This window comes from Tachyglossus aculeatus, chromosome 10, assembly GCF_015852505.1.
Source record: "Tachyglossus aculeatus isolate mTacAcu1 chromosome 10, mTacAcu1.pri, whole genome shotgun sequence".
Taxonomy (NCBI): domain Eukaryota; kingdom Metazoa; phylum Chordata; class Mammalia; order Monotremata; family Tachyglossidae; genus Tachyglossus; species Tachyglossus aculeatus.
The window spans coordinates 4,082,040-4,099,212 of record NC_052075.1 but is presented as its reverse complement, the minus strand read 5'-3'; the positions used below and the strand labels follow the sequence as shown (position 1 = coordinate 4,099,212).

General features: G+C 44.5%; 1 protein-coding gene across 1 annotated transcript in view; it reads right to left on the bottom strand.

The window, feature by feature from the left end:
* Positions 1-17,173, bottom strand: part of CACHD1 (cache domain containing 1) — a 205,874-nt gene that overhangs the window by 88,003 nt on the left and 100,698 nt on the right. Inside the window, exon 5 of the mRNA XM_038752670.1 lies at positions 11,311-11,459. Coding sequence (XP_038608598.1) covers positions 11,311-11,459 — 149 coding nt within the window. The remainder of the gene's footprint in view (positions 1-11,310; positions 11,460-17,173) is intronic.

The window sequence follows — 17,173 nt, the reverse complement described above, 5'->3', positions numbered from 1 at the left end:
CACTTCACTTTCCTGGGCCTCAGTTCCCTCATCTGTAAAATGGGGATTGAGACTGTGAGCCCCACATGGGACAGGGACTGTGTCCAACTTGATTTGCTTGTATCCGCCCCAGCTCTTAGTACAGTGCCTGGAACATAGTAAGCGCTTAGCAAATACCATAATTATTATTATTATTATTAGAGTGATAATCATCATTGTGGTATTTGTTAAGCCCTTACTAGATGCCACGCACTGTACTAAGCACTGGGGTAGATACAAGAGAAACAGTGTGGCCTAGTGTGTAGGACACACAAGTCAGAAGGATCTAGGTTCTAATCCCAGCTTTGCCACTTGTTTGCTGTGTGACCTTGGGAAAGTCACTGAACTTCTCTGTGCCTCAGTTCCCTCATCTGTGCAACGGGAATTAATGAGGGTGCGCGCCCTGTGGGACTTGGACTGTGTCCAATCCAATTAGCTTACATCTACTCCAGCCCTGGTACTTAGTACAATGCCTGCCATATAGTAAGCGCTTAACAAATACCATTTAAAAAAGCAATCGGGTCCAACACAGACTCAATCAATGGCATTTGCTGGGTGCTTACTGTGTGGACAGCACTGTACTAAGAGTTTGGGGAAGCACCGTGGCTCAGTGGAAAGAGCACGGGCTTTGGAGTCGGAGCTCATGGGTTCAAATCCTGGCTCCGATACTTAGCTGTGTGACTTTGGGCAAGTCACTTAACTTCTCTGTGCCTCAGTTACCTCATCTGTAAAATGGGGATTAAGACTGTGAGCCACCCATGGGACAACCTGATCACCTTGTAACCTCCCCAGCACTTAGAACAGTGCTTTGCACATAGCAAGCTCTTAATAAGTGCCATTATTATTATTACCACCATACAATCAGACAGATGGTTGCTCTCCCCCACTTCAAAGTCTTATTGAAGGCACACCTCCTCCAAGAAGCCTTCCCTAATTAAGCCCTCCTCTTCTCCCATTTCCTTCTGTGCTGCTCTTATTTGCTCCTTCATTCATCCTCCCTCCCATCACCACAGCACATATGTATACACCTGTAAATTATTTACTTATTTATTTGTAATGATGTCTGTCTCCCCCTCTAGACTGTGAGCTCATTGTGGGCAGGGAATGTGTCTGTTTGCTGTTATATTGTACTCTCCCAAGGACTTAGTGCAGTGTTTTGCACAAGGTAAACCCTCAATAAATATGACAATACAACAGAGTTGGTAGACACATTCCCTATTTACAATGACCTTACAGTCTAGAGGTCCTACCCCACATGGGGCTCAGAGTCTAAACAGGAGGGAGAACACTTTAAGGAGGAGGAACCCACAGAGAATGAAGTGATTTGCCACAGAAGACACAGAATATTTTAAATTCTGCCTTTTGAACCTCTTCTTACCCTGGCAGGATTTCCTGGGATCACACAGCTGTTACCCAAAGGGCAGGAGGTTGGGCAATGTCCAGAAGACTGGCAGGTATGAAGAGAAGAAAAGGGTGGGGTTTTTTTTTCTTGTTTTTATTAGCACAGAGATAAAATTACGAACTAGTTATTTATGAGAAAAACTGAGTTGTTGACTACAAAGGTTGAAGTCTGAGTCAAGTGCCTCCTTTCTCCTGTCCATCAGACAATCAATGGTATTTATTGACTGCTTACTGTGTGCAGAGCACTGGGCTAAGCGCTTAGGATGGTACAATCTACTAGTAGACAAGATCCCTGCAAGCAAAAATGACATGGATAGCAACCAGCTCAGTTTACTCGGGAAGAGTCTTAAAGTGAGCTCCCCTCCTCTAGAAACCCCATGCCTGCTTCAAAGACCCCTTAAAACAATCTTGACTTGCCAGTATCGCTCCATTTTAGCCAGATCTGGTCAGACCCTCTTTGCGAAGTGCCGGTCTCCAAATATTTGAGCAAAATCATTGAAAAGCATCCAACAAGATTCTCCTTATCTCCCACTTAACTGGGTGGGAGTGAGAATAAAGGTAAACAGAGAGAGAGAGCTGGGATCAAATCAAACATTGCATGAGCAAATATTTAGTCATCTTTTTAAAGAGGAGGGCAAAACAGACCACCTCAATGGGAAAGATGCATTTATGGACTAAATGATACTTAAAAGCAGGTTTACTTATTCCAAAGGCCAAATGAATGGACATATTGAACAACTGTCAAATAGTGTGTAACCACCCTGAGAGTGCTTTACATTCACACTTTTCACAGATTGAAAGGGATAATCACATTCCTTTAGCTCTTAGCAGCGGTGTGAAAGAAAGCAGGGTGGGTGTGTGAACCAAAACCCGGGTCGAACCTCGAACTACAAACTCAAGTGAGTTCTCCTGGATCATCCCAACCCTGTCGCTTTTAAAATACCAATACTGGGGGCTAGTGAATGGGACCTATCTCCTGGAGAGACAGTGGTTTGGCCCACTGACCTACTTTGGAGAATCTGATGGGTGCCCATCCATGAATCCCCTCTAGATCATAAGCTCTAGACTGTAAGCTCATTGTGGGCAGGGAATGTGTCTGTTATACTGATATTTTGTACTCTCCCAAGCACTTAGTACAGTGCTCTGCAAACAGAAAGCGCTAAAGAAATTATATTGAATGAATGAGCTCTTTAAGACTCAGCTCTCTATCTCAGACTTGATCTGGGTGGCTCACAGGCCAACAGGCAATAATACAGTTCATTCATTCATTCAATCGTATTTATTGAGGGCTTACTGTGTGCAGAGCACTGTACTAAGCGCTTGGGAAGTACAAGTTGGCAACATATAGAGATGGTCCATACCCAACAATGGGCTCACAGTCTAGAAGGGGGAGACAGACGACAAAACAAAAAATGTGGACAGGTGTCAAGTCATCAGAACAAATGGAATTAAAGCTAAGTGCACATCACTAACAAAATAAATAGAATAGTAAATATGTACAAGCAAATAGAGAAATGAATCTGTATAAACATATTCAGGTGCTGTGGGGAGGGGAAGGAGGTAGGGCGGGGGGGGGATGGAGTGGGGGGAGAGGAAAAAGGGGGGGTTCATTCTTACAAAATGAGGAGGACCAGAGTGATTGGGAAAGGTTAAAACATCACCCAAGGTCGACAGGCCAGAAGAGTGAAGGTGTGGGGTAGGCCCAATCTTATTCGAAATATTCAATGCGGCCATGTTTGGTCGGGGTGGGGGAGACTGAGGAAACAGAGGAGGAAGGGGCAGAGAAGAGGGGTAAGCTCATTTTCTAGACTGCAAGCTTGTTGAGGGCAGGAATGTGTCTGCTGATTGTTGTATTATACTCTCTCAAGTGCTTACTACGGTGCTCTGCACACAGTAAACTCTCAATAAATCCAAATGAATAAATGAATGACCCAGAAACACATTCTCAACAAGTGAGCGTCATCAACAGTCTTCAAGGCAGTATTCATTCACTCATTCAATCGTATTTATTGATCGCTTACCGTGGGCAGAGCACTGTACTAAGCGCTTGGGAAGCACGAGTCGGCAACATATAGAGACGGTGCCTACCCAATAAAGGGCTCACAGTCTAGAAGGGGGAGACAGACTGCACCCACCCAAGGAAACCTGAACATTCTGGTCAACACTGAGAAGTAGAAAAGCAGCGTGGCTCAGTGGAAAGAGCACGGACTTTGGAGTCAGAGGTCATGGGTTCGATTCCTGGCTCTGCCACTTGTCAGCTGTGTGACTTTGGGCAAGTCACTTAACTTCTCTGGGCCTAAGTTCCCTCATCTGTTAAATGGGGATGAAGACTGTGAGCCCCCTGTGGGACAACCTGATCACCTTGTATACCCCCAGCGCTTAGAACAGTGCCTTGCACATAGTAAGCGCTTAATAAATGCCATTAAAAAAAAAGTAGTGTGGCCTTGTGGATAGAGCACGGGCCTAGGAGTCGGAAGACCTGGGTTCTAATTATGGCCCCGCCACTTGTCTGCTTGGGGAAGTCACTTCACTTCTCTGGGCCTCAGTGACCTCATCTGTGAAATGGGAGTTAATGATGATGATGATGAAGGCATTTATTAAGCGCTTACTATGTGCAAAGCACTGTTCTAAGTGCTAAGGAGGTTACAAGGTGGTCAGGTTGTCCCTTGGGGGACTCACAGTCTTCAGATGAGGTAACCGAGGCACAGAGAAGTGAAGTGACTTGCCCAAAGTCACACAGCTGACAACTGGTGGAGCTGTGAGCCCCCTGTGGGACATAGACTGTGTCCAGCCCTATTTGCCTGTATCTAACCCAGAGCTTATTACAGTGCCTGGCACATAATAAGCGCTTAACAAATACCCTTTAAAAAAAAAAAGTAATGTGCCGGCATGTGCCTGAAAAAATGTTCAAACAGAGATTTTCATTAGCCGCCCAAAGCTAAATGTCTTTACAACATTCTGCTACCTGGAGAGCCCCAGGATCAACAATAACAAGGAAGTAATCTACCCAAGAGAAGCAGCCTGGTGTAGTGGCTAGAGTATAGGCCTGAGAGTCTGAAAGTCATGAGTTCAAATCCCAGCTCTGCCATTCGTCTGCAGTGTGACCTTGAGCAAGTCACTTAACTTCTCTGTGCTTCAGCTATCTCATCTGCAAAATGGGGATTAAGATGGTGAGCACCATGTGGGACACAGACTGTGGCAACCTGGTTAGCTTGTATCTATCCCAGTGCTTAATACAATGCCTGGCACAGAGTAAGCGCTTAATGAATATCAGAAAAAAAAAAAGAAAGGAGAGGCACTGTTGGAGATGAAGCTTTCAGAGGATTGTTATCTTGTACTTTCCTAAGTGCTTATTACAGGTCTTGGAAAATGGTAAGGGCTCAATAAATACCATTGACTGATTGATGGTCTGAAGAGGCCAGAGGGAAAATGGCACCATTTTCACCATTGTGACAGAGAAGCAGCATAGTCTACTGGAAAGAGTACAAGGCTGGGAGTCAAAAGACCTGGGTTCTGATCCTGGCCCTGCCAATTGTCTGCAGTATAACCATGGACAAGTCACAACATCTCTGTGCCTCAGTTACCTCATCTGTAAAATGGGATTTAAGACTGTGAGCCCTATATAGGACAGGGACTGTATCCAAACCAGTTATCTTGTATCAACCCCAGCACTTACACATTGTCTGGCACATAGATATGCTTAACAAATACCAAAAAAAAAAAAATGACAGCCCAGCAAAAGAACATCTTAGTATATGTTCAACATGCTAAGGATTTTAGGTCCCATGGCGATCATCTCAGCCACGATCACTCACAGATGAACTTCACCACAGGACAAGTATGCATTCTAGTCTACAGCATGAATAGTGCCTAGATTTTGTAGATTTTCCAAATAAATATTCAATTTAGGGAGTAATTAGAATGTTCTGCTGCTTGGGTTAAAAAAATCAGATTTTCATTTTAAAAGTTTCGGTTTTATTTACGTTTCATTTTTATGATACACATAGATCTGCACAGCAAATGTTCCTTTGGCAAACATTACCCTTTTCCATTGCTTACAAATGGCTGAAAGTAACCTGGACATCCCAGATACCTGCCAGTCACCACAGTTCCACTAAGGTGATCTCACTTCCCTGAGATACCAAACTCTGGCATCAACCCAAATTTAACAAGATTAAATCTTGGTCAGGAGATGAGGGTTTGGGATTTGGAGAAGAACGAAGACACTCACAAGAGATTAACCAACACTGACCTCTGTGCCAATTCCGGAAGGAAACTTCAAATTTTTTTACGTGGGGAGAAGGGACACTGCTTCTCTGCCAAACGTCCTCAAAACCCAGATCAAAAACCCCTTTGCTCTACATCCTAAAGAAGGTTTTGAAAATCAAAGGTCAGATTTTTATCGGGGTGGGTTTCTCTTTCTACTGTCCTCTGGTCGTGTGAAGAGAAATTCTGACAATGGGGCAGGCGGCAGACAAAGCCGCAGATGCCCGCTGCCTGTGGAATTGATGCCCAGAACCATCAGATCCGTAACTACCAGTGGAGGGGGTCCACAGAGCACAGAATAATAATAATAATGATGGCATTTATTAAGCGCTTACTATGTGCAGAGCACTGTTCTAAGCGCTGGGGGGGATACAAGGTGATCAAGTTGTCCCTTGTGGGGCTCACAGTCTTCATCCCCATTTTACAGATGAGGTAACAGGCGCAGAGAAGTTAAGTTACTTGCCCAAGGTCACACAGCAGACATGTGGTGGAGTCGGGATTCGAACCCATGACCTCTGACTCCAAAGCCCGTGCTCTTTCCGCTGAGCCACGCTGAAGACCAATCCTTTCAATGGGAGACTTGGACGTGAGCTCAGTCTCCGGGATTTGTTCCTCTGGGTGAGTAAGAGATGCCGGAAGGCTCATAAACAGTAATTGCCACCCGTGAAATCCAAAGTGGGTCCAAAGCCTGGCATTTCAATCTCGAGGCCAGGGGTCAGCCATTTCCATGCCGTCCCACGAGCACTTTGCCACCCAGGGGCTTTGAGATCTTCAAGGAATGGCTCGTGACAGCTCCCAGGCCATCACTTGGGGGCCCCTGCCGTGCCAAGAGAAGACAAGCTGCATCTGGGACATGTTCCCTCCTTTTTCACTCGAGGCACTCTCTAAAATGTCTTTGAACGGCCAGAGAGTGATTTTCCAAAGGTGCCGGAGAAATGGGAGAGGGCAGCAAAAATGACCAAGGAAATCTAGTCCACGGTATGAAATTCCTCCATCCAAATGGGGATTCTTTAGGAGAGGAGCCAGATCACCAAACACAGGAGGACCAGAGGGACCAGAAGGTGACAGAATTGCCACTGCAGAGCGGGTCCGTAGCCCAGGACCCTCATCTTTTCTCTTAAGAACAAGCGTGACTATTGTGTTAATCTTTCAGCAAGGAAAATTCCACACAAGTTGGACTCTGTGTTAGCTTGCCTGCTAACGAAAAGTGGGGAAGCCGCCAGAGAGAGAACTGCAACGATTGCTGGCTTTGCTCGCTTTCAAATTGACTGTGAGAATCCAAGCCTGCGTGGACGGTCACCTCTATCGCCTGCTTGAAATTTTATACAGGCAGATAATCATTCGTTCATTCAATCGTATTTATTAGGTGCTTGCTGTGTGCAAAGCACTGTACTGAGTGCTTGGGAGAGTACAACAAGAGACACATTTCCTGACCTCAATGAGTTTACAGTCTTGAGAGGGAGACAGATATTAATAGAAACAAATAAATTTCAAATATGTAGTCCATCAATAAGTGCCTAGGTACATAAAATAGAGGTAGAAAAAACAATCCTGTCTGCAAGGAGCTTACAGTCTGAGGAGTTGGATGAAACTGTACCTTTTAAATTCCGCATTATGGACAAGGAACATGTCCTCTAATCTGTTGCATTGTATTCTTCCAAATGCTCAGTACAGTGCTCTGGATCTAGTAAGCGCTCAATACCGCTGATTGATTGACTGAATGTCCAGAAACACTCCTCAGAGCTTCGTGACCCTCCTCTGGGAAGCTGACAGGAAGCAGGAATGGCCCTGCAATAAGTGATTCTTGTTTATACTGTCTTATTTTCCCTGCCTAAATCAAATGTCATGAAGATGTTTGAAAATAAACCAGGTCCAGGGCTGTTCTTTGTTCTGCCTGGATTTACAACCTTGCCAGAGGCCCTGTCAGCCAAAAACTTAGAGCACCCCAACTTAACCTCTTGCTCACTCTGACTGCTCAATGCCCCAGTTCCTCCACCTATGAACGCACAGGATACTGTGGAGAGTGGACAGTCCCTTCTGCCTCTTTAACTCCCTCCCGTCCCCCTCAATTTGATTCTTGAGCATGAAGCCAAGAAGTTTAATTTGAACGGCAGAGGGAGGGAGGCTGATTTTCGCATATGTGTCCATAATAATACTTGTGGTATTTGGTAAGTGCTTACTATGTGCCTGGCCCTCCTAAGTGCTGGGGTGGATACAAGCAAATTTGGTTGGATGCAATCCCTGTCCCACATGGGGCTCACAGTCTGAATCCCCATTCTACAGATGAGGTAACTAAGGCACAGAGAAGTAAAATGACTTGCCCAAGGTCACAAAATGGACAAGTGGCAGAGCTGGGATTAGTAAGCAGGTCCTTCTGACTCCCAGATTCACACGCTCTTCACTAGGCCACGCTGCTTTTCTCGTACAGACCCAGAAAGTCTTGAAGCAGATGGAGGGCAGATAACAGAACATAACAGTGAGGGCATGTTCCCTTGATCATCATCATCAATCGTATTTATTGAGCGCTTACTATGTGCAGAGCACTGTACTAAGCGCTTGGGAAGTACAAATTGGCAACATATAGAGACAGTCCCTACCCAACAGTGGGCTCACAGTCTAAAAAGTCAGTTCAAAGCCTGTCCATTTCAATCAATCAATCGTATTTACTGAGTGCTTACTTTGTGCAGAGCGCTGTACTAAGTGCTTGGGAGAATACAACATAACAATATAACCAAATCGGTAGACACATTCTCTGCCCACAGTGAGCTTACAGCCCAGAGGAAAGTTATGGTCTAATCTTATGACTACCTGCAGCTATCGCAAAATATGGTGTTTCCAGTGACAATGTATGGAACCAAAAGCTGGACAGTGAAAAAACAGGCCAGAAAAAAACATCAAGTCTTTAGAAATGTGGTGTTGGAGATGGCTTTTGTGAATACCATGGACTGCCCGAGAAACAAACAAATGGATTTTGGAGCAAATTAAACCAAAGTGGTCTTTGGAAGGCCAAATGACTCGACTTAGATTAAAATATTTTTGACACATAATCAGGAGGACTAATTCTCTGGAGAAGACACTAATGCTAGGAAAAGTCCAGGGAAAATGAGGAAGAGGCAGACCAGCAGCTAGATGGATAGAGACTATAACAACGATAACTGAAGAACTGTTAGAAAGGTTGTTGATTATGGCAGAGGACAGGGCGTTCTGGAGAAAGTATATCCATGGAGTTGCTATGAATCAGAAACGACTCAACGGCACATAATAAAACTAAAAATCCTACCCTGTCCAATATGAGTTGGTTAATTCAGTGAAGATTACAAAATACTACTAGAGGAATGGAGAAACAAGAGGAATCGATAAAATTCTGTTGAGTCGGTTCTTCCCAAATCCTCTGAGGCTACAAGTAAAGCCGCCTGTCTAAAGAGAAGCAGTGTAGCCTAATGGACAGAGTACACACCTGGGAGTCAGATGGGCCTGGGTTCTAATCCCGGTTCTACCACTTGTCTGCTGTGTGATCTTGGACAAATCACTTCACTCTCTGTGCCTCAGTTCCATCATCTACAAAATGGGGATTCAGACTGTGAGCCCCATGTGGGGCAGGGACTGTGTCCAATGCAATTAGCTTGTATCTACTGCAGCGCGTAGTCCAATGCCTGGCACGTAGTAAGCACTTAACAGATACCATTTAAAAAAAAAAGTGAAAGCAGTTTTCGGTGACTTTGGGGTTTTAACATTGCTTTGAAATTCATTATCTTGTGGTTTTCCTCCATCACCATGTGGTCTTCAGGGAGCCTGAAACATTGGAGCTCACATAGTCCGGGACATTAATATTTACATTAATGTCTGCCTCCCCCTCTAGGCTGTAAGCTCACTGTGGACAGGGAATACACCTGTTATACTGTACTCTCCCAAGTACTTAGTAGAGTGTTCTGCAAAGTTAGTGCTCAATAAATACGACTGACTGACTGATTTGGCACCGTTCTGTTAATCCAAGGACAAAACTCAGAACCAAGGTTTTGCCCCCCGGCAATTTTCTCTGAGTTTGAAGCCCCCGGACTAATCCAGCAGGATAACGATAATAATAATAATAACAGTAATAATAATAATAATAATAATGCCATTTATTAAGTGCTTACTATGTGCAAAGCACTATTCTAAGCACTGGGGAGGTTACAAGGTGATCAGGTTGTCCCACGGGGGGCTCACAGTCTTAATCCCCATTTTACAGAAGAGGTAACTGAGGCCCAGAGAAGTTAAGTGACTTGCCCAATGTCACCCAGCTGACAATTGGCAGAACCGGGATTTGAACCCCTGAGCTCTGACTCCAAAGCCCATGCTCTTTCCAATGAGCCATGCCCCTCTCCTGCACAGGACATTAGGTTGCCTGCTGGCCAACCAGGTCTGAGAAAATGGCCAAGAAACCAGTCCTGACCCTGTTGGCCACTACAAAGGAGGGAAAGAAAGAATTCCTTCTCTTGGCTTTTTCCCTGGAGCCCCCAGGTTTCCTCCGTGGAGGAAAATGATCTCACCGTTCCCTCCTTTCCAGCAGCCTCTTGTAGGAATGTTCCCTGCAACTTTCCCTTGTGGTTTCATGCTTTAGTTCTGGGGTGCTGTGCCCTAAAACCTATGCTTGTCTACAGAGGGAATGGGGGGTGGATGAATGGCTTTTTCTCTCTCAATACTAAATGGAGTGAAACATGCAGGAAGATGCCCTTGGGTTAATTGGGAGGAAAGTCGAATTACCAAGAGATTTACCCTGACCAAACTGAACCCCACAAAAGGAACAAGGCATGGGGAGGAAAATTGAGGGTAAGGATGCTCACAATTCCAACATTCTCCCATGCAGCCTCCCTTCCAGGAAAGGCCATGGAACTGGAGTTGTGCCAGGAATATTCCAATTCAGTGGAGAATTTTTTAAACCATGCTGTCATTCCCATGACCGCATACACCCCTGTATCACAACATCACTAGATTACTGCTCCACGTCTGTCTGATACAGGCCGATCATTAAGAAAAGAAGCTTACAGTCTGAGGAAATGGTTGCTGATTGACAACCAAGAGCCACTCTTTTTCCCGCTTGATTCGGAACACAATTTTGGGGGTAGTTTGGAGAGAGGACGGTAGTCAGTTTTTAAGCTAAGAGGAGGCCCATCGGAACTTGAGAATGGCGGCATGGAAGACTAGGACTGCCTCGCTCACGGATGATGAAAAAGGAATCAAACCCCAGATGGGTAAATTAGCTGACGCTAACCAAAAGAGGATGTCAGCTCTGAAAGCTGCCACGTCAGATTGCCCAACTACAGGAAAACCGTATGAAGGCAAACAAATCAACTGAATTAAAATATGACAAAAGAAAACCAAGTCTCGTCAACTTTAACTCAACACTCCACATGTCAACACCAGCACGCATTGCTCAATCCATTTCTCCAGGGAGGCAGGAAAATGAGGAATTCATTCCGGCAGGCAAGAAGCAGTTACTTCCTGTTTCCCGGCTCCTTTGTGGGCAACAGTTTGGAGGTGCTACCCAACTGTCTGTAGCTGGAAAGGCATTATAAGCTTTCCACAAATGGGGAATCTGCTTTCTCAAACTAAACATACTATACCCACAGGATTCCGGGCACTTACTCCATCATGGACGGTGGAATGGTACAACAGTCTTGGATCGCCGTCAGCGGAGATGTCAGATGGGCAGTATATGATGCTTCCACGACCTGTTTGTTCCGATTCACCACATCCAAGTAACGGTTAAACTTCTCTCGGATTTTCTTGGCAAGCTGTAGAACAAACAGACAGACGGGATGAGTCACCTGTGTTTTCTCTACCAAGCAGAGAGAAATATGCTGCTTAGGGTATTTAGAGTAAGTTGTCAATGAAGCCAACAAATCTTGCTAGGGTATTCCCTGCCTCACATTATTTTCCACTGCGTGGAATTCTTTTGTACTGCACTCTCCCAAGCGCTTAGGATGGTGCTCTATGCTCAGTAAATGCTTGATAAACACCACTGATTCACTGTCCTGTAGACTTTGGGCTCATTATGGGCAGGGAATGTCACTGTTTAGTGTCATATTGTACTTCCCCAAGTGCTTAGTACAGTGCTCTGCACATAGCATTTAATAAAAACATCTTAATGAATGAGTGATTGTTAGTGGACTGAACCGATTAATTATATGATGAGGAGGGCAGAGAAGGGGGTGTGACATATCCAGGATGTCACACAGGACCAAGCGTGGCATAAAAAATACATTTAGTGCCTCATAACAGATCCTGAATTATTGACTTTGCATTCTCTGTTTTAGCAAGTCCAAATGGCATCTACCTACCAACTCCTTGCTGGGAAAATGAGAGCCTGTTTAATTCCATTACTACTATTACTGAATAAACTGGGCTCTAATCCCAGCTTCGCTACATGTCTGCTCTGTGACCTTGGACAAGTCACTTCACTCCTCTGTGCCTTGGTTTCCTCATCTGCAAAATGGGGATAAAGACTGTGAGCCCCAGGTGGGATTGTTTTGTTTTTTTTGTTTAAATGGTATTTGTCAAGCACTTACTATGTGCCAGGTACTGTACTAAGTGCTGGGGTATATACAAGATCATCAGGTCGGACACTCCCTGCCTCATGGGGGGCACACAGTCTAAGTAGGAGGGAGAGCAGGTACTGAATCCCCCTTTTACAGATGAGGAAACTGAGGCCCAGAGTACTGAACTGAATTGTCCAAAATCACACAGCAGGCACAGGGCAGTGCCCAAATGAGAACCCAGGTCCTCTGACTGCCAGACTCTGGCTCCTTCCACATGTGGGATGTGGACTATGTCCAATTTGATTATCTTGTCTCGACCCCAGTGCTTAATGCAGTGCCTGGCACATAGTAAGTGCTTAACAAATACTATTAAAAAAAAAAAGATGATGGTGGCTACTGAGAACCCATAATGTTGAAAGGTAAGAGGGAAAGGGAGAAGGCGAGGGGTTGAGGAGGGGGAGAAGAAAGTGACCACAGAGTAGAAATGCTCTGGATTCGTTCAGTCATTTTATTTTTGCACAGAACATATTTGGTTGCACTCCCCGAGTCTGTCCTCAGACCTGTTGGTTTTTGCAAAGTAGAGATAAGGGGTATTGCTTATTATTCCCCAGACATGACTTCAGGATTCGCACACCTTTTGGAGATAATTCTATTTTGAGCATTGAAGCATACGACTGGGAAAAGGTAAAGAGTCCAGTCAGAGACTGGATGCAGCACAGATTTGAGAAGGAGTGTGGCCTAGCAGAGGGAGACCAGGCCTGGAAATCAGAAGGACATGGGTTCTAATCTGGGCTCTACCACTTGTCTGCTCTGTGACCCTGGGCAAAATCACTTAACTTCTCTGGGCCTCAGTTACCTCGTCTGTAAAATGAGGATTAAGACTTTGAATCCCGTGTGGGACTGGGACTCTGTCCAAACCGATTAGCATGTATCTACTCCAGTGCTCAGTATAGTGCCTGCCACATAGGAAGCACTTAACATATACCATAAACAAAAACAAAACAAACAAAAACCCAAGCAATTTATTCACACCTTGCAGATTGGAGGGGTCAACCTAGGGACCCAGAAAAAATTTAAGATTGACAACAAACATTTTCCGTCAGGTTCTATTCATAGACACTTTCCTCCTCCTTGTGACAAAAACCTTTCCTTCAACCTGCTCTAGCTTCCGAAATATAAAGTGGTTATTAATAATCTACATCCTGTAGCGAATATTCACATGTTCCACTCGCTTTCATATTTTAGTGAAGTTCCTCTCTAGAGCAGATGACATTTTTCCTGGTTTTGAAAACGAGTGATTCAATCCTCTCCTCCTCTGATTCAAGAAATGAAAACTAAACTTGCATTTGGAAAGGCATTTGGTCTAGTAAAAGGCTTCTAGACTGAAAAATGTCTTTTCTAACTGCTATTAACAGAAACTTACATCATGATTGGCTTTCATAGGTAATGAAGAACAAATGGATCTGAGCAAAGATCAATCGATCAATAGTACTTATCGAGTGTTTACTGTGTGCCGTATTCTGTTACCGTTGCTCCCATTAAATTCTACAGCTCAATTACAGCCTCCAAGGAGCGGCAGTTTAAAATTCAATGTTGTTCAAATGAAATGGCTTGGAGGATACCTAATTGGCTGTATAGAATGATGCAGTAAAACTACAATGGAATATATCTCTTTCACATTACAATGCAATTCTTCCCTTCCAAGAGCTTACAGCTGCTCGCATGGAATGGAGTTAAACTCTCGATTTCCCACAGGCCAACAGTTTTTATGTCTACCGAACCGTATTCTTTCATTTGTGGATCACCACATCATCAGGTTCCTAACTTGGACATCCCTCAAGATAAGAGAATCAAATTCAGTAAAGTGGCTGGACTTGGATGCCTTGTCAACAACTTTTCAATACCTTCCACACTCTAAACAACAAAGTAACCCCAAAGTTACACAAGGCTTAAACGTGAGCAGAATTGTCATTGCTTTCATGCTGGAAAGTCAAAAGCGGCTTTCTAAAGACAGCCACTGGTACTTTTTAGTTGCTGCAGGATCCTCAGAAATGGCTAATAATAATAATAATAATAATGGCATTTGTTAAGCACTTACTATGTGCAAAGTACTGTTCTAAGCGCTGGGGAGGATACAAGGTGATCAGGTTGTCCCACTTGGGGCTCACAGTCTTCATCCCCATTTTACAGGTGAGGTAACAGGCACAGAGAAGTTACATGACTTGCCCAAAGTCACACAGCTGACAATTGGCGGAACCGGGATTTGAACCCATGACCTCTGACTCTCGAGCCCGTGCTCGTTCCCCTGAGCCATGCTGCTTCTCAGTACAAGCTTCGAGCAGGTGGTTGGGTTTTGAGAAATCATGTAGCATACCGAATCAATGGAAACTAAAGGGTTATTTTCTTGAGGTTGCAGTCTTTTCACAATTAAAAGTACACTGCCAAGTGTTTGATGAGTTAGCATCAGAACTTGTTTGCTGGGTGACCTTGGGCAAATCACTTCACTTCCCTGGGCCTCAGTTACCTCAAGCTATAAAATGGGGATTGAGACTGTGAACCCCAAGGGACAAGAACTGCGTCCAACCCGATTTGCTTGTAACCACCCCAGCGCTTAGTACAGTGCCTGGCACATAGTGCACACTTAACAAATACCACAATGACTATTATTTGTAGGCTATTAACAGCTTTGCTGGGGTGACTTCTGGGAGTGCATGAAGACAGTGGAAAACATGGTCCCTGCCCTCAATGAACTATCAGGTAACTGTTTTACTCTCCCCCTCTCCATCCCCCCATCTTACCTCCTTCCCTTCCCCACAGCACCTGTATATATGTACATATGTTTGTACATATTTATTACTCTATTTATTTATTTTACCTGTACATATCTATTCTATTTATTTTATTTTGTTAGTATGTTTGGTTTTGTTCTCTGTCTCCCCCTTTTAGACTGTGAGCCCACTGTTGGGTAGGGACTGTCTCTATATGTTGCCAACTTGTACTTCCCAAGCGCTTAGTACAGTGCTCTGCACACAGTAAGCGCTCAATAAATACGATTGATTGATTGATATTGATTTTACTAAGATCTCATCTCCTTCAGAAAGCCTTCCCTGACTAAGCCTTTATTTCCCTTGTTGTGGGCAGGGAATGTATGTGTTTATTGTTATATTGTTCTCTCCCAAGAGCTTAGTACAGTTCTCTGCTCAAAGTAAGTGCTCAACAAATATGACTGAATGCATATGGCTTTGTGGCTTATGCAGTTGGATTTGTGCCCTTCATGCACTTGAACGTCACTCCACTCTCAGCCCCACAGCTCTCTTGTACATATCCATAATTAATTTCAGTATTGGTCTTGCACTCTAGACCATAAGCCCGTTGTGGGCAGGGAATGTGTCCTCTAATTCTGATGTATTGTACTCGTCCAAGCCCCTTGTATAGTGCTCTGCATGGAGTAAAAAGCACTTGACAAAAGCACTTAACTTGACAAATACCACAATTCTTCTTCTTCTTCTTATTGTTATTATTATTATGGGAAAATCCCAATTTCTCTCCGGTGGAACAACTTTATGTGAGCATCAGTGAGTTCTAGCTAGATAACTAGATAATAGATAACTAGTTCTAGCTAGATAGCTAGAGAAGCAGCATGGCTCAGTGGAAAGAGCACGGGCTTTGGAGTCAGAGGTCATGGGTTCAAATGCCGGCTCCGCCAATTGTCAGCTGTGTGACTTTGGGCAAGTCACTTAACTTCTCTATGCCTCAGTTCCCTCATCTGTAAAATGGGGATTAAGACTGTGAGCCCCCTGTGGGACAACCTGATCACCTTGTAACCTCCCCAGTGCTTAGCACATAGTAAGCACTTAATAAATGCCATTATCATTCTGATAATCTGTTTTTTAGACTGTGAGCCCACTGTTGGGTAAGGACTGTCTCTATATGTTGCCAACTTGTACTTCCCAAGTGCTTAGTACAGTGCTCTGCACACAGTAAGCGCTCAATAAATACGATTGATTGACTGATTGACTGATACATAAAGTGAGATTAAGACTGTGAGCCCTATGTGGGACAGGGAACGTGTTCAACATGATTAACTTGAATCTACCCCAGTGCTAGGCACATAATAAGCGCTTAATAAGTACTACAATTATTATTACTATTGCTCCTTCCTTGGCCAGAGCAACGTCCTTGCCTGGGAAAATTCCAGATGCTCAAATGGGAGCCTTGGGAGCATTCGAGGATCCTTGCGGCCTGACCATCGGACCTTGGGACAATGTGGGCTTGCTGGCCCTCAGAGAACGTGGATGGCAGCCAAGACCATCTCCATTCCTCTGCCTAGTGGGGCAATCACCAGATGAAAGCAGCAATTAGCTTCTGCTGGCCTCTTTGTGGGACAGAGAAGAGCATTTCGTACCAGCTTGAGGGAGCTTTTAATTTCCCGTGCAATTGCGAGCAGCTATTAAATATTGTTTTTTTGAGAGGGGGGTGGGGAGGTCTTCCTTTTATCAGGCAGGCCAAGAGGGCTCTTACTACCTCCCTGGGATTGTCGGGAAATTAACAAACTATGTTCTTTAGAGCCACGGATGAACAGAAGAGCTGGCTCAAAGCAAGAGTCGATTTTTAAACACCAAAAAGGGAGGGTAAATCCGAATGAAACGAGAGGCAAATGCTGACAGCCTGAGGAGAGAGAGGCATCATCCGCTACGGTTGACCGTTGGGGACAAGAACAGGAATAAAAAAAAGAAGTGTTCCTACAGCCCACCAAAACTATAGCAATTTCATTCTCTCCTCTCCTGAAGAGATTTTCTGTTCCCTTTCCAAGCTGCATCCTATAGCATTCTTTAACGTGTGGTCGGATTTAGGGAGGCTTCTCATCCCCTATCTGATGACAGGGTGGATTGCGAACAGAAGATCTGGGGAGCGTCTGCTATCTGTCAGCTGTTGGTTTCCGGAGGCCCCGATGCTAGCCCCTTTCCCAA